Source organism: Drosophila biarmipes, unplaced genomic scaffold (genome assembly GCF_025231255.1).
Source record: "Drosophila biarmipes strain raj3 unplaced genomic scaffold, RU_DBia_V1.1 ptg000005l, whole genome shotgun sequence".
In the NCBI taxonomy this organism is placed as follows: domain Eukaryota; kingdom Metazoa; phylum Arthropoda; class Insecta; order Diptera; family Drosophilidae; genus Drosophila; species Drosophila biarmipes.
Genome location: NW_026114527.1, coordinates 5,920,019 through 5,943,470, shown reverse-complemented (window position 1 = coordinate 5,943,470; position 23,452 = coordinate 5,920,019). Strand labels below are relative to the sequence as shown.

Genomic DNA, 23,452 nt, shown 5'->3' with positions numbered 1-23,452 from the left:
AAATTTAATGAAGTCCAACTAACAAATGCAAACAATTGGCAAGTAAATATCAATAACAAAATACAGGACCAAATCAATAGAATTTCCACAACTGTCAATCAACCCCTGAGGTCGGCTAAAGAATCACAAATTGATATAAGGCACCTATTTGAGATATTACAAACTCGAAATAGGACGATCGCAATGGAGCTGCAAAACACAATGCTCGCAGTAGCTCTTGCCAAAGTTAATGTCGTTAGCCCTAGCATACTAGACCATGCAGACCTGGAAAGTGTGTGAATGGAAGAGCCCACTGAGACCGCGATTAAGGACGTTTTATCCGTACCATTCGTTAAAATCCTACAATCCGTTAACATTTTACACTTTATTATTAAATTTCCTAAAATAAAGTCAGCCTGCAATAATATTACTATTTTCCCGTGTAGCATCACGACACCATGCTCATGCTGAAAGAGAACGTAATAGCGGAATGCGACGGGGAGATCCACACGGTGAAGCATTGCTCCATAACACAAGGAGCTACGTTTTGCCAGCTGGCGCTATGAAGATCGTGCGCTCAAGAACTCCACGTTGGAGGCATTGCGAGATCCAGCAAAGTGACCTGCATCCCGCTACATACGTTGACGATGGGATTGTCATTGTAAATGATGGCCCCGCTCTCGTGAGTGTGGACAATGGCACTATGTCTATATACGGGGTACATACCTCATCACCTTTACCGATAGTGCCACGTTTAACAAAACCAGATTTGTCAATCATGACATATCCCAGAAAAGGGCCCCAGATGATTGCCCAAATGGGGTCAGCCGAGGGCGGCATCATTTCGAGGGGGAGTAGTTAACTAAGTCAATTGGGCGACGGTGACGACCGGTCGTCCAAGAGCTCGCTGACACAGCGTCTGGCCGGATTCCGGGCATCCGGCATATTTGCGAGGCCGCTATGAAATTCAATTTTGGTTAGCCTAAAGTCAGTTCAATTTCGTCATTCAAAGAATAAAGAACACAAGTTCTATGCAAAACTCCGGCAACCTCCGTCAAAAATCCTATTATTCCGCTTCTTAGTTGCAGCCACCGCTCGCGGTCGCGCCGCGCCCACGAGCCTAAGGGCAGCATTTGGATATCCCCTTCTACTGGACGGCTGCGCGGGATCACGCACACCAAACAGGGGGAGCCCATCCAGGGCTCCGCTTTTTGGTGGTAGTTGCAGCCACCGCTCGCGGTCGCGCCGCGCCCACGAGCCTAAGGGCAGCATTTGGATATCCCCTTCTACTGGACGGCTGAGCGGGATCACGCACACCAAACAGGGGGAGCCCATCCAGGGCTCCGCTTTTTGGTGGGCGGTGGGAACCGGAGGTAAAGAGCGCAACAGGCCTACTCAAGAGGCCTACTGGCTGCGCACCCCCAAGGGAACCTGTTGGCGCCCTGTTTACAAGCTCGCTATACTTCCTATGTCTTGAAAGTGGACCCTTGTCGGAGCTGAAGGGGTGAAGCCCACCGAGCCTGAAATTTCGGTTCCACGGGTTGATTGGTTCTCCAAGGCTACTCGTTGAGGTCGGCCCCCTAGTGGGAGTTTCGTGGTGGCTGTGGTTGACACCTATATCGCGGGTAGAGTCTCCGGGCTCGACGTGGATATTGCGTTTATACAACTCGGGTGCTGCGACCCAAAGAACAGAAGAGATTTTAGATAGATCTCACCCCTACGCAAGGGGAAGTGCTTGCCCGACAAGCAAGTACTTAAATTGCTACTGGGGTGGTTGCTATGTACATAGCTATAGCTTCTAGTGCGGGGCGTTGGACTAGACCAGACCCGTGCATTATATACTCACTTGTGGGTATATTAGAATGCCGTGGATGTAATCCCTTTAGTGCGGAACACGTCACGTTGAATAAGTTCGGAGGGATCCGAGACACACCTGTCTACACATGTACCGCTGTAAGCGCTTTAAAACTTTTCCGCTCTGATCGGCTCAACGAACCAAAATAAGTTATAATATAGAGAACGCTCTTTACTTACAGTTCACATGTTTGTGTAAAAAAGCGTTGGAAAAAGAAGGAAGAACGCTTTGGTCAAGTGCCTTGATAGTCAGATATACGTTACTCACCTAAAGGCAGTAAAAGAGAGAAGTGAAAGTATACAAGTAGGAACGCTTGATTAAAAAGCGCCCCATACCCGCTATTTCAATATCAAGGGACGGTGTTTAGAAACCAACCCATTAAACTGTATTTTATTTGACTTATTTTCTCCATTTTCCAATAAGTTTTAAACTTAATGTATGCTTTTAATGCAAAATTTCATAAATAATACTTGTTTAAAGTGCATATTTGACAAAATAATAGAAAAAAAATGAACAAAATAAGTTAAATTACCCAGTCTACGTACTACAGCCCTCATCATCTGTTTGCGTCTGCTGAACTGGTTTAGTTACATTTGTAAATTATCAAGAATTTAAAAAAAGAAGCTTATTTCCCAAACATATAGAAAGAAAGCAAAAATGGCACACGTTTTACGACAGTGCTTTTTGAAAAGGCGGCATGTTTTTATATTTTTTCTTAATAACTAAAACTTCTTTTACACACTGCAAAACTAAGTACCGTACTCATTATAATTAGTTGACACAACATTCCAATAGCTACTCCGAAATTGGGTATTTTGAAGTTCGAGCAAACTGGTACCATGGTCAGGCTGAACAGTCTCAGACTGTTTTTGTAGAACTAATAAAATGTTTTTTTTAATATAACCCAAAATAAATATAAAAATTGTAGTATGCAGATTTCATTAATGTTGTCTTAAATAAAGTTTTATTCTTGGCAAGCATTTGTTAGTTGGTTTATTTTATCAAAACGCCTTTCAAAAAAATTAGATCTATGGTGTTTTTTATCATGCAACCTCCTACGCTTGGAAATAGCATTTTTTAATTGATATCGAATTTCGAATTGCATTTTGTCAAATTCGGAAAAAAATCGGTATAGCTGTCATATGATTGATCGGAATATTGGTGGGAAAATAATATGAAACAAAATTTAGCTTTGGGGCTTTTTGAGATATTATCTTATAATATTGGGAATATAATATAATATAATAAGGTGTCGGATACGTCTCTTTCACTGCGTTGCAAACTTCTGACTGAAATTATTATACCCTCTGCAAGGGTATAAAAAATAACAAATCAAAAACTGTGGCTGCCACAGTGTTCGGTGAATTGTGAGCGTTAGAGTGGGAGTGGCAATTTTTTTTGGCCTTATTGATAGATATCGACGAGAAATTTCACTTTCCGAGATATCAGCGTTCATGCGGACAGACGGACATACGCTAGATCGACTCGGCTAGTGATGCTGATATTTTATGGGCTTTTAAACGCTTTCGTTAACCTGATACTTACTTTCCGACGAATCTAGTATACCCTTTTTTTTTAACGAGTATCGTGTATAAAATGTACTTTTAATGTGGTCATAATCTGGTTACAAATGCCTCGCATAAACAGAGGCAGGAGCACATTTGAAGCGTGTATTAGCATGTAAATTGGTAAGCAAGCAAGAAAAAAAAAAACTAAGTCGTCGTTCCTATACCCATGCAGGACTTTCCTTTGGAAACATTGTGGATACAGAGCTCTCCGATTTAAAAAAAAAAAACCAAAAATGAATTAGAGAAATATTGACATAATGTTCAATTTTCCACGTTAAGTATCACTGTCCGTCCGTATTAAGTTTTAATGTTACAAAAAATATTTAAACTGAAATGTAAAGAAAAAAGAATGTAAAATGTTTTCCATGGCCACTCTAACACCCAATAACCGCCCAAATCTGTGACGGGCTGTCATGCAAAAAAAAATTGTAACTGATAAGTATTTGTCTCATCAATTCCTATTGATTGACCGATAAAAAAAAACTGCACACAATTTTTGGTAAATTAGGCCAATTTTTACCTATCCCACTTTGTCCATTGTGAAGTCATGGGCAGAGTCTCTGGCATATGTATAAAATGACACATGTTCTGATAAAAGCCTATTTCTTTATTAACATTACTGGTAATTGTTGCTTTTCATTAGAGTTCACGTACTTAACGGAATGTTTAAAAAGGCGTTTCTACGCAAACTAGTCTCTCTAGTCTCTTTTTAAGCAATCGGACTGAAACTTTCCCAAAAGTCTTCTTTCTATTGCAGGTATTATAATAAGTCGGAACCAGTTGGATCGGACAACTATATCTCATAGCTCCCATAGGAACTATAGGGGAAAAAAGCAAAAAAATTATATCTTCGGTGTTTTTTAACATGTAACCTCCTACGCTTGGAAATAACATTTTTTAATTGCTTTTGAATTTCGCATTAAATTTTATCAAATTTTTTAGAATCGGAAAATTAGTCGGAAAATATGAAATAGTTATATCTTTGGTGCTTTTTAACATATAATCTTCTAAGTTTGGAAATAACATTTTTTAATTGGTTCTAAATTTCGAATTAAATTGCATCAAAATCGGAAATCGTGAAAATAATATGAAACAAAATATAGCTTTGGTTTTTCTAACCTTGTAACAAAAAAAATGATCTGAAAAAAAGAATGAAAGAATATTTTTTTTTAATATCACATGGTGTTACTAAAGTTAATTATTTCTTATAACTGCAAGGGTATACAAACTTCGGCTTGCCGAAGCTAACCTCCTTTCTTATTTTTTAATGTTTTTAGTCTATTTGGATAAAATAAATTATAATTTGCTTTCAATCGTGAGAAGATTTCTCAGACAGCACGCTATATCTGTGGCGTAGCGTTAGTGCTCTTGACTGCGACACCAACGGTCGTGAGTTCGATTCTCGCAGCGACCACGAAGATTCATCTCACAAGGTGTAAGTTGCTTACATAAGTTTATTTCGCTGATTTTCTGTTTAATTACTACATTCAGTTCCTATGGTTCCAACTAGACGTTTACATGCGCTAAACGGTCGAATAATTACCTTGCCTTCTCACTTTCATCATCTCAAATGGTTTTAAAAATAGTCACTAGGTCAAATATTCATTACCGAAATTCCAGGAAAGGTACCAAAATACAATTTTTATAAAAATTTGTTTTAATTTTCAGGCCACTTGCCCTTGTTGTTAAGGTGCTTTATATTTAAAACACCATACATTCAAGTAAAAAATGTCCTTTAATTTAAGGCAATTTACCATTAAAATAAGAAAGTCAAAAATATTGCCGTTGATTTTTTACACTTTTTCCGTATGTTGGGGGTAACTTACTTTTAAAACAGAAAAAATTACCATAAATTTACAAAAAAAAGTTGTCCTAGATGCAGGAAAAAGCGCTATTAACGCTACATGATGTTTTTTTTTTGTTTATTGGAATTTTTACAAAATGATTTATATTTTAATAATTTTTTAGGTCTATAAATAAATAAAATAGTCTTTTATCTATTATAACATTTATTGAAAGAAAGGAAGCTATTTTCGTCAGACCGAAGCTTGTAGGTCATTCCCGTAGGAGCATTGAATCTAAAGACATTTTTAATTTTTAGAAAACTAAAGACGTATACAAAAAATTAAGAAATGATGTTCCATATCGATAAGTTTCCAAATATGTGTTTGTATTATTTGAACTATTTTGACATTAACTATTTGGAAGCTATAGGATATTTTTGTTCGATCCGGGTCGTTTCCAGTAATAAACAGGAGAAAACCTAGAAAAAAAAACAATAGAGAGTCCAGAGTCTCGACTATTAGATACTATGCTTTTAAATTGAAAATATTAAATGAAAATGTTAGAACTAACGCGTTAAAAAAAGAATACTCCTCGCAAATTCGCCTAACATCACCTTACACACCCGGGCTTCACCAAATGAGATTTAGTCGTCGACTGACGGGAAAAAAGGACGTCAATTTTAGGACCACTTCAGGATGAATGGAATTAGGGGAAATGCAAAGAGTGAAAAGCACTTTCTCTCGCCACTACTCATATTTTTTTTTTGGAAATTCAAATTTAACAACCTTATTAGCTTTAAACAAAGAAGAACGCTATGGGACAGTGCTTCGACTATCAAATACCATTAACTCCTCTTGAGGAAGCAAAATAAAAATTAAATATACAAGTAGCAAAAAATATTGTAAAGCGCCACCTATCGGCTACTTTGGTATTTGTAATGTAGGCAGCAGACAGTTTTAAACGTTTTATCCCTTTGGGGGAGTTAGAGTGGGCGTGGCAAACATTTTCTTAGGTCAATCGAATGGTTTTAATGAGACAAATAAATTTTAGCAAAAAAAAATTTCTGGCATGACAATGTTTTGGCCACCAATGTTTTGAGCGGTTGGTGGGCGTGCCACATTTTCGTTTGGTCAATCGATAGGTATTAATGAGACAAATACATATCAGTAACCATTTTTTTTCTCTCATAAAAACTGTAGGCCTTACAGATTTTCGCGGATTGTTTGCGTGGCACCACGCTGAAACAAACTTGAGCTGCGTTGGAAGCCCATGCCAAGTTAATGCAAATAAATTAAACTAAGTTTGGGCTGTTGTAGACACCAACTTTCTTAACGTCATATCGGCAATGGGAAAGAGTCCTGACTACTTTGTAAGGTCCAAAGAATTTTGTCTTTAACTTTAAACCAGTGATGTACTGTGTGCTTTTCGTGGCATATAATTCTCCTCCATCTTGCGACCCTTTTAAAGGACCTACGATTCTCTTGCTGAATTTTGGAAATGTTATTCTTCGCTTCCATACGAACGGTCTCTCTCTCTCTTGGTCCAATTTTTCGATAAGGACGTCTTCAAGGAACGTACTAAGCTGGGATAGTTTGTTAGTCTTCATTTCAACCTTTCTTAATATCCTGAAAGGTGATAGTTTGGTGCTTCTAGGGGTGTGCTGTTCATAACTTGCTGCACAGCCTCTAGATGTTTATACCAGCCGGATGATTTTTCTTGGCAAGGCTTGGCCAACATTGGGATTACGATTTTATGGATTCACTCCACTTGACCATTTCCTCGGAAAACTCCAGTGGCTATCATTAAATGCTGTATCGCGATCTCGTCGTAGTATTGCCTACATGTGTTTGCAACGAACGCTGACTGATATTATGGGCTTAGGATTTCCAAACAGTGCGGCTTGACGAGTAAGTCGATCGATGACTCCCTTAGCAGTTGTATTTTTTGTCGCGTGAAGCCAGACAAACTTAGAGAACTCATCGATCACGACGAGAATGTAATTGTAGTTATTGCTGGACTGCTCTATTGGTCCTACATGGTCAACATGATATGTTTCCAACGACTTAATATCTTTGAGGGCTGCCATTACTGCCCGAACCCATTCATCCTGCGACTGTGTTCTTTGCAACTTGTGATGCAGAGTATCTTCCAACATTAGACATGAAACTCGACTTAAGGCTTTTACATGACGCATTTTGCTGCTGCTTCGATGCTCGATGACATAGTCATAATCCTGGAGGAACAAGGCCCATTGTGTCACTCTTAAAGGAATTTCTCCGCGCTTTTTCATCGTTAAATTAAATGCGACCGACTGCGGTAATAATTTCAACTTTATCCCAAGTAAATACATAGACGCGCCATTCTTTTAAAGCTTCAAATATAGCCAACACCTCGAGCTCGTAAGAGTGGTATTTCTCTTCAGCTGGCTTCGTCTTTCGACTTGGGTATTTCGACTTAGGTATTGAATAGTATGCAACTGTTGATAGTCCGGATCTTTTTGCAGATGAACTCCCCCGTAACCGTGCATAGATTTAGGATTATACAAACGTAAGACTGGTCCAGATATCAATGCTACTTTTAGTTGCTTAAATGCTACTAGCTGTTCTTTGGCGAATCGGAAAGGAATTTCCTTACGAAGCAAGTCGAAGAGTGGTTTTGCATTCAACGCGTAATCGGCAATGAATCCCCTACAATAGGATGTTAGTCCAAGGAAACGCTGAAGACTCTTTCGGTCATGTGGAATCGAAAAGTTCTTGACTGCTTGAGTTTTGGCCTCCGACGGTCTAATGGTTTCTCCTTCGACAATGTAAAGTCGACCTTTCTCTTGGGAAATTGGCGTCTGCTCCACTTAGTTTTAAGTCAAACTCCTAAGCTCGAACACGCTCTAACTTTTGTATTCCTTCATTTACATTCTTAGAGGGAATAATGAGATCATTCATGTAAGCTACGACTGTAACATCTTGCACCATATCTAGTAGAATCGCATAAATGTATCTTGAAAATACGGAATTTTGCTCAACTGGTAGTTTGTGAAGAGGCTGTTTCCTTGCACTCTTTCAATGACATCGTCTATAAGTGGCATCGGAAAATGACCTTGGCAATCTTAGCGTTTAGACATCTATAGTCGCAACAAAGGCTCTTGCTCCTATTCTTTTTCGGTAACAAGACAACCAGTGAGGCATACTCAAACGAACTTGGTTGGACAATCTTCTCTTCTTTGAATGGGACTGTCCTTTTTCTTCTCAGGCTTGTAGTTTGTAATTTTTTACAGTTTTAGCAGTTGGTTTCTCCAGGTGGGCGTCGTCGATCTCGGGATCCTCAACTTCAGCAAAAAGACACATCTAAGGGTATTTCAGGAATATCTGTAACTCAGACCCGACTGCTTTCTTTGCGGCAAAGATTCTAGTATGTTATTTTTTCCTTTTTGTTGAAATGTTACCGACTTCTTTGAGAATGTCAAGTCCACCAGCTTCAGGACGCTATTCCCGATGACTGCTGAGTACTTGATATCATTTTTGCTGATAAAGTTTAAGTTCAAACAAACGTGGTCTACCACAACCGTGGCTACAAAACTGCAAGGCGTATTTAGCTATATTCACACATTTGCACAGTTACAATGCCTAATAGACATTGCTTTTTGTTTTTAAGCTCGATATTTCCTAGCTTCTCAACGACGTCATCACGGATAAGGCAGAGATCACAGCCTGCATCGACAAAAGCGGAAAATCGAATGCCATTACAGGAAATTTCCTCGAACCATTACTGAGAAAGTGAGTCCTTAATGTCGGGGTTGTGCACTGAAGTTGCATCCCCGCAGTCAGATTCCTCATCTGCCGATAAGGTGTAGTGGTCGGGAAGTCTGTCCTGCAATGTTTGCTTTCTACCGCTTGTAGCTAAATTAAGCCGTGATAATTGCTCTTTCAGCTCGTTTACGTTAAGCGACAAAATTTCTTCCCTCTGAATTCTCGTAGTAGTAGTAGTAGTACTCTTACATATAGTAGAAATTGGTCGAATCATAAAAAATGTTGAACTTAACTTAGTGGTAAAAACTTGTGGAATATTATAGGTTTAAGGTATGAAAATACAAAACAAATGATCCAGATCGCTCACTCTCCTCTTCAGCAAACAGCGCACTCAGGTCTTCCATCTTTGGCACGACACACCCTATGTCAAAAGTGACGCTGCTTTTCAGGCTTTTTCACCCAATTAGCGCTTTCCCAAAGCACAAGGTACGACGCACGAAACGTACTTTTTCGACATAAAGGCACTCGGCAGCATATTTCCGGAGCTGGCCAGGATCCTGGAGGTGGAACATCCGCGCAAGGTGGTGCACTACAGCCATCGCATCGCCGATCATATGCACCACAAGCACCGGCTCACCTTGGGCGGAATCTGCGACACCTTTATGGCCCTGCCGGAGGCTATATCCCTGGTCTTTAGCCTACCGATGGAGGACCTCCTCTGCGAGGAGGTTATTGGCGCCAGCGAATCGCGGCGGAACTTCACTGCTCGCCTCCTGAGCCGCAGTCAAATGAGGTACATTGCCAGGATGGTCCAGCTGCAACACTTAATGCACGACCGCTTGATTTACGGCAGCATTTGCGAGGAGGTGCAGCGCATGCCCTTGGCGTTCAGACACAACTACTCGGGCTTCCGATCGTGCGATGTGGCCATCAACATGGGACCCAGCAGTCGCTTCGGATTCCACCTCATAGATCCCGCCAACCGAAGAATAACGCTGCCCACGCCCGACGAAATCGATCGGCAAGAGTTGGAGCACAAAAAAAGTCGCAACTAACTCAGGTCGATACAAAAGGAGCCAAGACTCTATAAGTCACCTGCAGAATATTGGTTTAAAATCCTTACCTTATATAAATAGGTCCATCCCTTCGCATGCTGGCAATCTCGCGGGTTTGCATGAACTGCTTTTTTATTTAGTTAACTTATTTTATATGTACAAGTAGTTCGGCATAGACAAGTTAAATAAAAAATGCATAGGGATCATAATAAATGTAACCTTTAAAATAAAAAAATAAAAGATTGGTCGGAAAATAATATGAAACAAATTATAGCGTTGCCGCTTTTTATAATTTGTTATATTTTTAAGACTTTCGAATTCAGTTTAAAAAAAATGGGACTACTCTAACATATAAATGAAAAAAGGTTTAAAAAATATGAAAAAATAATTTTTTTTTAACACCGCTGAAGTCAGCAAGAATCCTTAACAATTTGATTATTTCTTATAACTGCAAGGGTATACAAACTTCGGCTTGCCGAAGTTAACTTTCTTTCTTGTTGCAAGTTAAAACCTCTTCTGACTCCAAATTTGTAGGATTGCCGTTGATTGGTTTAAAGATAATCTCAATAATTGCGTTTAATGACTTTATTTTATTGAGAAACAATAAGACATACAGTTTGATATCTCCTTCCTCGGGAAAAACAGAAAGCAAAAGCGAGTACTTTACCGAGGATTCTTTTTGTGCGGTATCGAATATAATATTTTGACCCAGTTGTAAGCGATAATTTAACGTTAACGCCACCTAACGGCTACTTCAGTAGATGGTATGTGGGCGGCAGACAGATTTAAGCGTTTAAGCCTTTGTGGACGTTAGAGTGGGCGTGGCACATTTTTTTTAACGTCAGTGGATAGGTAATGATGAGCCAAACACAATTCAGTTAAAATAATAATTGTAGGCGCTACAGATTTTCGCGTGAGAGTAAGCGTGGCACTTTGCTGAAACAAACTTGCTCTGCGCAGGAAGCACAGGTATCCGCATGCCAGTAGGTCTGTTCTAGCTCTTATAGTTTCCGAGATCTCAGCGTTCATACGGACAGACAGATAGACGGACATGGCTAGATCGACTCAGCTAGTGATCCTGATCAAGAATATATATGCTTTATAGGGTCGGAAACGGGTATAAAAATGTCAAAGTCGAATTATAAAAAGTGTTGTGCATAACTTAGTGGTAAAATCTTGTGGAATATTAAAGGTTTAAGGTATGAAAATACAAAAAAAAATTATCCAGATCGCTCACTCTCCTCTTCTGCAAACAGCGCTCTTCTGGTGCTTGCTGATTGTCTCAGGTCTTCTTCCTTTGGCGCGACACACCCTAGGCCAAAGTGACGCTGCTTTTCAGGCTTTTTCACCCAATTAGCGCTTTCCCAAAGCACAAATTGCTCCTCGCTAGCTTGCAGTACCTTTGCGCAGGTTGCGCACCTTGCTTAACAACTGCCAGTGAACTATCCCCACTTCGATTTCAATTAATCTGTGTGGCTGCAGTTGTTACACCCTTGCAGAGGGTATAATGATTTCAGTCAGAAGTTTGCAACGCAGTGAAGGAGACGTTTCCGACCCCATAAAGTATATATATTCTTGATCAGCGTGACTAGACGAGTCGATCTAAAAAAGTCGAAACCAGTCGGATCGGACAACAGCAATAATTTTCTTGAAAATATGATTAGCCAATTCTAAAAATAATGAAAAATAATTTGTAAATTTACGGTAAAATAACCTTAAAATTAAGGAAAACTTTCAAAAAATAGGCAAGAAATTATTTGTAATGAAAAATTAGTTTTTTTACATTTGAGGAAATAGGGTTTATACCAATTAAAGACAATTATTGCGTGAGAACATGGTCTATACATTTTTATATTTACCTGAATTTATTAAAGATTTATTTTATATAAATTTTTTTTTATAAACATAAACATATTAATAACAATTGGAAACTCGAACACGCGACTGCTCATGCCATATCCAGACGTCTCAACAATTCGGCCACGCGTGCTTCTTGTTATGCATAGGACTAAAGAGGGCTATTGCGTTTTAACCTTTTTAAACTTTTTAGACTTCCGCACATCCGCAATCCGTAAAAATCTGTAGCGCCTACAGTTTTTATGATAGAAACAAAATTTTAACTGAAAAAAAAATGTGCCACGCCCACTCTAACGGCCAAAAACCGCCCAAAACTGTGGTGGCCACAGTTGTCATGCTGCTTAATACCTCCGTTTTTATTTTGCTCCCTCAAGCTATGTAACGGGTATCTGATAGTCGAAGCATTTGACTATAGAGTTCTTCCTTCTACGCTTGGAAATAGCATTTTTAAATTCGTTCTGGATTTCGAATTTAAAGTTTTTGAAATCGGACGACTATAGAATATACATAGCTGTCATAGAAATTTGAGAAAATAATATGAATCAAATTACAGCTTCGGTGTTTTTGACATATTATCTTATAATATTGAGAATATCATTTTTTGTACTTTGAAAAATTTCGAATTAAGCTTAATAAAAATCGGAAAGTTCTAACATATATCTGTCACGGAAACGGAAAGTTCTAACATATATCTGTCACAGAAACGGTCAGAGGAATAGTGAATAGAAAAAATCCTTTAAGATTTAAATGGTTGATTATTTTCTATAACTGCAAGGGAGAAATTTTGAATTACATTTAATAAAAATCGAAAAACATAATTATTAAAAAATTTTTTCGAGTATGACTGAAGTTAGTAACACTGCTTAATAGTTAAATTGAACATTGTATTACTAACATTGATTATTTTTTCGGCTTGCCGAAGTTAACTTCCTTTCTTGTTTAAATATTAACTTCTACCCTTAGAATTGACAGAGAAAGGGTTTTTTTATCGGACGTCAATATCCTTTAGCTCCCCTAGGTGTGATATAAGAAATATTTAATAATAAATGTAAACAAATTATTCCTTCGGTGTTATTTAACATTTTAACTTTTACTCTTGGGAATATAATTCCTTTAATATTTCAGAATTTTAAATAAAATTAATAAAAAATCGAATCTTGTTATCCTTAAGCTGCCATAAAAAACGATCGGATAATTAAAATCAAAATAACGCAAAGACCGTTTGGTTTCGTTTTCCGCAAAAATATACAGTAGTACAATAAAATGGCAAGTAATTTGAATATTTATGTAAATAGTTTTTAGTTTTCTAAAAATTCCTTCCTTCTGCCTGTTATCTACGAATCTAGTATATCGTTTTACTCTACAAGTAACAGATATAATAATAGAAAACGCTAAAGCCGTAACCATCGAATAATCCCTTTAATAAGCTAAGGCGAGTGAGAAGGAGATGAAGATATACAGCAAAGCGATGTTTCACAAGATTGCACTCTTAGATGGGAATTAATAAACCCATCTACATGCAAATAATTGTTCAAATCCTTCTTTCGAGACGGTCGCTTTACTGCTTGCATATCTCCATATCGCTCGCACCTCCTTTTTTTTTTAAATATTAAGTTACTTCCTTCCGTGAAGAGGGAAGAATTATTTTTATATTTTATTTTTAAGATTTTGTGAGTTGGTATAAGCGTGAATGGTGTTATAGTGTATTAAATGAGCAGTGTGGAGTGTGTTGTATTAGATATTAATATTAGCAGCTCGAATGCAGCTCATTTCCAAGTAAACGATAGATATCGTTATATTTAAGTAGTGTTGGATAATTTTGTCTTGTTGGTGTATATTTTGAGCAATTTAACAAAATATGCGAAATGTCTTCATTAACGTTGCACGAATTGCATAGGGCGTTATCGTAGACTTTCATTTAGATAGATCTTCTTTGTTTTTAAACCAAGGCTTGGAAGTGGTATATGGTGAGAGGAGAGAGTAACCCTTGTTACGCTCTAATGAAAACAGACTGTATCACGCTCCCAGTCTTGTTTTATTTGCGCGAACATGATTGCGTCCTTAAGGGTCCATCTGACGGGTGCGAAAGAGGCGTTTATTTTAGCATTTTTAGCCGCTGTATCTGCGAGATCGTTTTCCCAAATATTGGAATGGCTTGGAATGTGGTGAAATTCTATGCAGGGTTGGATTGTTTATGACTTTTTTCAGAATGCATTGAGAGATGCAGTTTTTGGAGTTCGTGTTCTTTATTGTCTGGATGGCACCAAGACTGTCAGTTAAAATTGCTATTTTGGAGAACTTCTTTGGAATACCGAAGTCAATGTCTTTTTCTAGGGCTGTGAGCTCAGCAGTCAGCGACGATAGTTTTTTGTCCCAGTTTTTACGGCCGCCACCAGGCCACATCCGTTTTGGCGGTGGCCACGGCCAACGAAACATACTTTTTTGACATAAAGGCACTCGGCAGCATATTTCCGCAGCTGGCCAGGATCCTGGAGGTGGAACATCCGCGCAAGGTGGTGCACTACAGCCATCGCATCGCCGATCATATGCACCACAAGCACCGGCTCACCTTGGGCGGAATCTGCGACACCTTTATGGCCCTGCCGGAGGCTATATCCCTGGTCTTTAGCCTACCGATGGAGGACCTTCTCTGCGAGGAGGTGATTGGCGCCAACGAATCGCGGCGGAACTTCACTGCTCGCCTCCTGAGCCGCAGTCAAATGAGGTACATTGCCAGGATGGTCCAGCTGCAACACTTAATGCACGACCGCTTGATTTACGGCAGCATTTGCGAGGAGGTGCAGCGCATGTCCTTGGCGTTCAGCCACAACTACTCGGGCTTCCGATCGTGCGATGTGGCCATCAACATGGGACCCAGCAGTCCCTTCGGATTCCACCTCATAGATCCCAGCTACAAGATGACCGCCAACCGAAGAATAACGCTGCCCACGCCCGTCGAAATCGATCGGCAAGAGTTGGAGCACAAAAAAAGTCGCAACTAACTCAGGTCGATACAAAAGAGGCCAAGACTTTATAAGTCACCTGCAGAATATTGGTTTAAAATCCTTACCTTATATAAATAGGTCCATCCCTTCGCATGCTGGCAATCTCGCGGGTTTGCATGAACTGCTTTTTTATTTAGTTAACTTATTTTATATGTACAAGTAGTTCGGCATAGACAAGTTAAATAAAAAATGCATAGGGATCATAATAAATGTAACCTTTAAAATAAAAAAATAAAAGATTGGTCGCAAAATAATATGAAACAAATTATAGCGTTGCCGCTTTTTATAATAAAAATGGGACTACTCTTACATATAAATGTTAAAAAAAGGTTTAAAAAAAATGAAATAATTTTTTTTTAATACCGCTGAAGTCAGCAAGAATCCTTAACAATTTGATTATTTCTTATAACTGCAAGGGTATACAAACTTCGCCGGTGATTGCTTTAAAGAAATTCTCAACAATTGCGTTTAATGACTTTATTTAATTGAGAAATAATAAGACATACAGTTTGATATCTCCTTTCTCGGGAAAAACAGAAAGCAAAAGCGAGTACTTTACCGAGGATTCTTTTCGTGCGGTATCGAATATAATATTTTGACCCAGTTGTAAGCGATAATTTAACGTTAACGCCACCTAACGGCTACTTCAGTAGATGGTATGTGGGCGGCAGACAGATTTAAGCGTTTAAGCCTTTGTGGACGTTAGAGTGGGCGTGGCACATTTTTTTTAACGTCAGTGGATAGGTAATGATGAGCCAAACACAATTCAGTTAAAATAATAATTGTAGGCGCTACAGATTTTCGCGTGAGAGTAAGCGTGGCACTTTGCTGAAACAAACTTGCTCTGCGCAGGAAGCACAGGTATCCGCATGCCAGTAGGTCTGTTCTAGCTCTTATAGTTTCCGAGATCTCAGCGTTCATACGGACAGACAGATAGACGGACATGGCTAGATCGACTCAGCTAGTGATCCTGATCAAGAATATATATGCTTTATAGGGTCGGAAACGGGTATAAAAATGTCAAAGTCGAATTATAAAAAGTGTTGTGCATAACTTAGTGGTAAAATCTTGTGGAATATTAAAGGTTTAAGGTATGAAAATACAAAAAAAAATTATCCAGATCGCTCACTCTCCTCTTCTGCAAACAGCGCTCTTCTGGTGCTTGCTGATTGTCTCAGGTCTTCTTCCTTTGGCACGACACACCCTAGGCCAAAGTGACGCTGCTTTTCAGGCTTTTTCACCCAATTAGCGCTTTCCCAAAGCACAAATTGCTCCTCGCTAGCTTGCAGTACCTTTGCGCAGGTTGCGCACCTTGCTTAACAACTGCCAGTGAACTATCCCCACTTCGATTTCAATTAATCTGTGTGGCTGCAGTTGTTACACCCTTGCAGAGGGTATAATGATTTCAGTCAGAAGTTTGCAACGCAGTGAAGGAGACGTTTCCGACCCCATAAAGTATATATATTCTTGATCAGCGTGACTAGACGAGTCGATCTAAAAAAGTCGAAACCAGTCGGATCGGACAACAGCAATAATTTTCTTGAAAATATGATTAGCCAATTCTAAAAATAATGAAAAATAATTTGTAAATTTACGGTAAAATAACCTTAAAATTAAGGAAAACTTTCAAAAAATAGGCAAGAAATTATTTGTAATGAAAAATTAGTTTTTTTACATTTGAGGAAATAGGGTTTATACCAATTAAAGACAATTATTGCGTGAGAACATGGTCTATACATTTTTATATTTACCTGAATTTATTAAAGATTTATTTTATATAAATTTTTTTTTATAAACATAAACATATTAATAACAATTGGAAACTCGAACACGCGACTGCTCATGCCATATCCAGACGTCTCAACAATTCGGCCACGCGTGCTTCTTGTTATGCATAGGACTAAAGAGGGCTATTGCGTTTTAACCTTTTTAAACTTTTTAGACTTCCGCACATCCGCAATCCGTAAAAATCTGTAGCGCCTACAGTTTTTATAATAGAAACAAAATTTTAACTGAAAAAAAAATGTGCCACGCCCACTCTAACGGCCAAAAACCGCCCAAAACTGTGGTGGCCACAGTTGTCATGCTGCTTAATACCTCCGTTTTTATTTTGCTCCCTCAAGCTATGTAACGGGTATCTGATAGTCGAAGCATTTGACTATAGAGTTCTTCCTTCTACGCTTGGAAATAGCATTTTTAAATTCGTTCTGGATTTCGAATTTAAAGTTTTTGAAATCGGACGACTATAGAATATACATAGCTGTCATAGAAATTTGAGAAAATAATATGAATCAAATTACAGCTTCGGTGTTTTTGACATATTATCTTATAATATTGAGAACATCATTTTTTGTACTTTGAAAAATTTCGAATTAAGCTTAATAAAAATCGGAAAGTTCTAACATATATCTGTCACGGAAACGGAAAGTTCTAACATATATCTGTCACAGAAACGGTCAGAGGAATAGTGAATAGAAAAAATCCTTTAAGATTTAAATGGTTGATTATTTTCTATAACTGCAAGGGAGAAATTTTGAATTACATTTAATAAAAATCGAAAAACATAATTATTAAAAAATTTTTTCGAGTATGACTGAAGTTAGTAACACTGCTTAATAGTTAAATTGAACATTGTATTACTAACATTGATTATTTTTTCGGCTTGCCGAAGTTAACTTCCTTTCTTGTTTAAATATTAACTTCTACCCTTAGAATTGACAGAGAAAGGGTTTTTTTATCGGACGTCAATATCCTTTAGCTCCCCTAGGTGTGATATAAGAAATATTTAATAATAAATGTAAACAAATTATTCCTTCGGTGTTATTTAACATTTTAACTTTTACTCTTGGGAATATAATTCCTTTAATATTTCAGAATTTTAAATAAAATTAATAAAAAATCGAAACTTGTTATCCTTAAGCTGCCATAAAAAACGATCGGATAATTAAAATCAAAATAACGCAAAGACCGTTTGGTTTCGTTTTCCGCAAAAATATACAGTAGTACAATAAAATGGCAAGTAATTTGAATATTTATGTAAATAGTTTTTAGTTTTCTAAAAATTCCTTCCTTCTGCCTGTTATCTACGAATCTAGTATATCGTTTTACTCTACAAGTAACAGATATAATAATAGAAAACGCTAAAGCCGTAACCATCGAATAATCCCTTTAATAAGCTAAGGCGAGTGAGAAGGAGATGAAGATATACAGCAAAGCGATGTTTCACAAGATTGCACTCTTAGATGGGAATTAATAAACCCATCTACATGCAAATAATTGTTCAAATCCTTCTTTCGAGACGGTCGCTTTACTGCTTGCATATCTCCATATCGCTCGCACCTCCTTTTTTTTTTAAATATTAAGTTACTTCCTTCCGTGAAGAGGGAAGAATTATTTTTATATTTTATTTTTAAGATTTTGTGAGTTGGTATAAGCGTGAATGGTGTTATAGTGTATTAAATGAGCAGTGTGGAGTGTGTTGTATTAGATATTAATATTAGCAGCTCGAATGCAGCTCATTTCCAAGTAAACGATAGATATCGTTATATTTAAGTAGTGTTGGATAATTTTGTCTTGTTGGTGTATATTTTGAGCAATTTAACAAAATATGCGAAATGTCTTCATTAACGTTGCACGAATTGCATAGGGCGTTATCGTAGACTTTCATTTAGATAGATCTTCTTTGTTTTTAAACCAAGGCTTGGAAGTGGTATATGGTGAGAGGAGAGAGTAACCCTTGTTACGCTCTAATGAAAACAGACTGTATCACGCTCCCAGTCTTGTTTTATTTGCGCGAACATGATTGCGTCCTTAAGGGTCCATCTGACGGGTGCGAAAGAGGCGTTTATTTTAGCATTTTTAGCCGCTGTATCTGCGAGATCGTTTTCCCAAATATTGGAATGGCTTGGAATGTGGTGAAATTCTATGCAGGGTTGGATTGTTTATGACTTTTTTCAGAATGCATTGAGAGATGCAGTTTTTGGAGTTCGTGTTCTTTATTGTCTGGATGGCACCAAGACTGTCAGTTAAAATTGCTATTTTGGAGAACTTCTTTGGAATACCGAAGTCAATGTCTTTTTCTAGGGCTGTGAGCTCAGCAGTCAGCGACGATAGTTTTTTGTCGGTGTAGAAACTTTTTATCGAATTGGAATTTAAGTGAACAAAGGCACTGCCTGTAAAATTTTCCGACACAGAACCATCCCTGAAGATGATTTCCATATTTTTTTAGGTTAAACCTCTTATTTTTTCTTTAAATAAAGAGAGAATTATAGTCTCGTTTGCCATTTTTTTATTCGTACAAGTACCTTTAAAGAAATTTGTGTCAACTGAAATCTTTCGTGTGGACAGAGATAAGGACAAATAGGAGCAATACTATCCAGGATATTTTTACATTCAGCATGAATTCTACTGTAACTAGTATTTTTGGCTACAAAGGAATTTGACAGAAGCGACGCAGATGGTAGTCCATGAGCGAACGTTTTGGCCAACTCCTTCGCTGTAGCGAATTTAATCCTGTAAGCTGGAGGAAGTTCAGCTGCAAGATTAAAAATAATATTAATTGGAGTCGATTTAATAAGTTCTAAGGCCTTTCTAAGGTGGAAATTAGCATGCTTATTTATGTTGTTTTGTACTGATTTTGATATGTTTGAAAAAGAGGAGCAGGCGTATTCATATCTAGTTCTAATAAATGCTTTATAAAAGAGTAGTGACTTGCTTGGATGTACTCCGAAGCGGCAGCCACTGAGCATTTGAATAAACATATTCGTTTGATTCGGTTTAGAGATCGTTTTATTTACATGCTGAACAGACGAGTTGTTTGAACTTATGACTCTACCTAAATAATTTATGCTATTTACATTTTTTAAAATAATATTATTGCAAAAGATACTTAAAGGTTTTTTCCTTAGATTAAAATGAATGGTGGCTGATTTGTCTGGATTAAAAGTAAGATTATTAATATTGCACAGTTCCATAAATCTATTTACTTTTTGTTCTAATTTCACTTCAGCCATCGAAAAGACTTTGTCATAACAGACTAGAAAGAAGTCGTCAGCGTACTGGAACAGAATACTGTCATGGTCATTAATTAAGCTGTGAAGCTCAGCTGTATATAAATTAAAGAGGATTGGACTCAGACAACTACCTTGACTAAATCCTTTGTTTACAGTAATCTCTGCAGTACCCATATTGAGAACTCTTTTACTAAGGAAGTTTATAATGAAATAAATATGATTGTGGTCGAAACCCAAACTAACTAATTTGCTACCCAGAATAGGGATATTGACGGCATCAAAGGCTTTACTTAAGTCTAAAACCGCTGCGGTAACGTGGAAACCACGAGCTTTTAGGTTGGCTATGTTATTTATTACATCGTTTATGCATTGGGCAGTAGAATGGTTTTTTCTGAACGCATAGGATCTTGGTGGCAGAATTTTATTTTTATTAATGTGCTCTTCCATACGCAATTTAATCAAACCTTCTAAGCACTTTAAAGTCAAACTTAGAAGGCAGATAGGTCTGTTGTTGGTAATAATTGAAGAGTCGAGATTTTTGTTGGGAACAGGTATAACCCTTATTTTCCGCCACTGATCTGGAATAACACCATTGTCTAGAGTAATGTTTAGCAGGGATACCAGTTTTTCTATTTGACTTAAGGGTAGAGATAGAAGCATTCTGTATGAAATGTTGTCAAGACCCTTAGCCGAGTCTGGGTTACGAGAGTTTAGGAAGTCAAGAAGTTCACGCGCTGAGAAATTAAAGTTGGTATATCTATAAAGCAGATCAGGAGAAAGAGATAAGTCAGGACACATCGCAGTGTTGGGAGCTGTGGCTATTTTATTGAGAAAATCTCTATGTTCTGAGTCAGATATTGCACTGTTTGACGGTTTAATTTATTTAAAAAGTATAAGATTTTTGATTATGTTCCACATATCTTTCAGAGAAGAGGGGTTGGAAATGTCTTCTGCCAGCTTATTGAGGTTTTCTTTTCTCATTTTATAATAATATAAATAGCATTATTTACTAATAATAAATAGCATTAGATTGTAGTTTTGATTTAAAATATTTTTGTCTGCACGCGTTTCTTAATCTAAACAATTTTTCACATACCTCGTCCCAATACTTTTTTGGAACATATCTATTGTTTGTATTTATTTTAATTGAATTATTACAGTGTATTGTTTGGGATGAGTTGTAAATGCTATCTAACGTTGTAATTTAAATTTTTTGGAAAAGTCTTCGATTATTTTATTATGGTTAAATTTAATAATATTAGTCGAAGCAGAAATTTGGTCTATTTCAATTAAGATTGGGAAATGATTGCTATTTGATATTTTAGAATTTATTGAGGACCAGTTAGAACAAAGATTGCTACTATTAATGAAAGTGAGATCGAGTGTTGAACTATAGGATGGGTTATGAGAGTAAGTTGGAGAGCCGTTGTTAAGGCAAAAGAAACCGGAGTGTAAGAGGTAATTTTCTAAAATGCCGCCTCTGGCATCTTGAGTATTATTACCCCAGATGCTGGATTTGGCATTAAAGTCACCACCTATGACAGTTAGACCACTCGATTGAGCAGCAATAGTAAATAGATCATCGCAACCTTGTTGAAAAGAATTAATGTCTGTGCTGGGAGCAGCATAGACACTGAAAATATTAGTATTTTTTCTTAGGGTAATTGTACGGATACCAATGACTGCTAAGCTAATATCACAGTTGATTTGTTTAAAGCGTATATTTTTTTTTAGTAAATTCCAACGCCTCTATAACCATCGTTACGCGGCTTACATACAAAATTATAATTGGCCAAGCTACACATGGAATTATTGGAAACCCATATCTCTGATAAAATTGCTATGTCTATGTTGTTGTTTACTAAGAATAATTCTAGTAATTGTTTGTTATTATTAGCAGTTAAGCTCTGAATATTATACTGTAGGATTTTTATTGTCATTTAAATAATATAATTTTATAATATATTTTCAAATGAAAACAGATAGACAAATGAAACAGAAAAGAAAAACGAATAAATAAAAAAACAATTAATTTAACAGAAAAAAATAAGTAAATAGATAAATAAGTAAATAAAAAAGTTATTATTCAAAATTAAACAAGTTGATTCATTTTGAACAAATCAATTTTTGAGTTTGTAAGTGCTATTCTGTTTCTTAAATTCACTAAAAATTTTCTTGATTCAGGTACTAAATTGGTTGTTTCGTTGACTAGAAATGAGGATACTTCAGAAGCTAATTGATTTAAACTATTCTCCGCAGTTTCAAGAGCTGGATTGTCTAAGAAAGGTTGACTAGAGGGTGAGGACCTAGGTGGATTAGAATGAATGTGAGAAAACTTTTCGTTTGGAGTGTACTCATGTTCAGGAAGAGCAGCTTTCCAGCTGATCATAGTGTCGAGTGAATTTTTCTCTTCGTTTTTCTTGTTAAGAGAGTTCTTACCAACCTAATTAAAAGGGTTTTGTGCAAATATTTGTTGGGTAGCTATTTTGGTATTATTTTGTAACACTGGAATGGCAGATTTTCTTTGCCATGTTGGCTGGGGGAAGTGGGTTAAGTCGTTGGTGTCGACTTCATCTAAAATTTCATTCGTTTCATTTCGTGATAAATTCTCAATAGTCATACATTTCTGGATAGCGTACGCTCTCTTACGAGCAGGGCACTCAAGACAGGTGGCTGGGTGATTTTGTTTGCAGCTGGCACAAACGAGTTGATTACATTGTTGTTCTCTTGAATGCGAAAGAGAACATTTACTGCATTTTTGTTCAGTTTGTTTACAATGCTGAGCAAAATGATTAAATCTAAAATAACGAAAACATTGACTAAAAGGAACATATGGACTAACATTAATTTTGGTGTACAGGAAGACAATCTCGTTGGGAATTTGAGTACCTTTAAAAAGAATCTTAACCCTAGGAGTGTTAATAAAAATATCTTTATTGTCTCGGTCCTTAGTCTTCACACGAATTATTTCTTGAATAGGTACTGGTGAAGAAATGTACTCCTTAAGTTCAGAGTCGGAAAAATTTTTCGGAATATTAAAAATAATACCCATTTTAAAAATGAAATGCTTAAGAATGTTAGGTTCGTAACCATTACTTTTAAGATTTGAGGACAGGATGCTATTAGCTGCCGTTGCTAAAAAGTCATAACGTTGCATTTAGGGCAGTTCAAATTTAAAAGGTTCTACTAACACCATCCATGAAAACAACAATCAATATCCGACTGTAAATTAAATCCCGACGATATATCATTATATGATAAACAAAGCTTAACACCATCAGCATACATTAGTTAACGAGAATGTGTTATGATTGAGGGAAGATCGTTAATAAACAAAGTAAACAGCAAAGGGCCCAAATGACTACCCTGAGGCACTCCAAATGTCACGTAGATCAACTTTGAAACAGCATTCTTAAATATAACCCTCTAAGTCCTACTATTCAAGTAACATGAAATCCAAGATAATAGATTACCAGGAAACCCAAGCTGATCTAATTTAAATAAAGGAAGAGAGTGGTTAACGGAGTCAAAGGCCTTACTAAAATCTGTATATACAATGTCAGTCTGCATTTTTTTCTTAAGCCCATTTATTA

The 23,452-nt window shown here is 37.2% G+C and overlaps 2 protein-coding genes across 2 annotated transcripts; both read left to right on the top strand.

Annotated features, from left to right (window-relative positions):
* Positions 1-541: 541 nt before the first annotated feature.
* LOC108036641 (protein Exd1 homolog) lies at positions 542-10,198 on the top strand. Its single transcript, XM_044093841.2, has 2 exons — positions 542-661; positions 9,398-10,198. Exons 1-2 carry the CDS (start codon positions 542-544, stop codon positions 9,983-9,985), a joined length of 708 nt encoding a protein of 235 aa, XP_043949776.1. The 3' UTR covers positions 9,986-10,198.
* Positions 10,199-13,891: 3,693 nt separating this feature from the next.
* On the top strand, positions 13,892-15,057 carry LOC122818754 (protein Exd1 homolog). The gene is made up of 2 exons (XM_050889739.1): positions 13,892-13,922; positions 14,186-15,057. Exons 1-2 carry the CDS (start codon positions 13,892-13,894, stop codon positions 14,842-14,844), a joined length of 690 nt encoding a protein of 229 aa, XP_050745696.1. The 3' UTR covers positions 14,845-15,057.
* The last annotated feature ends 8,395 nt before the right edge of the window (positions 15,058-23,452 follow it).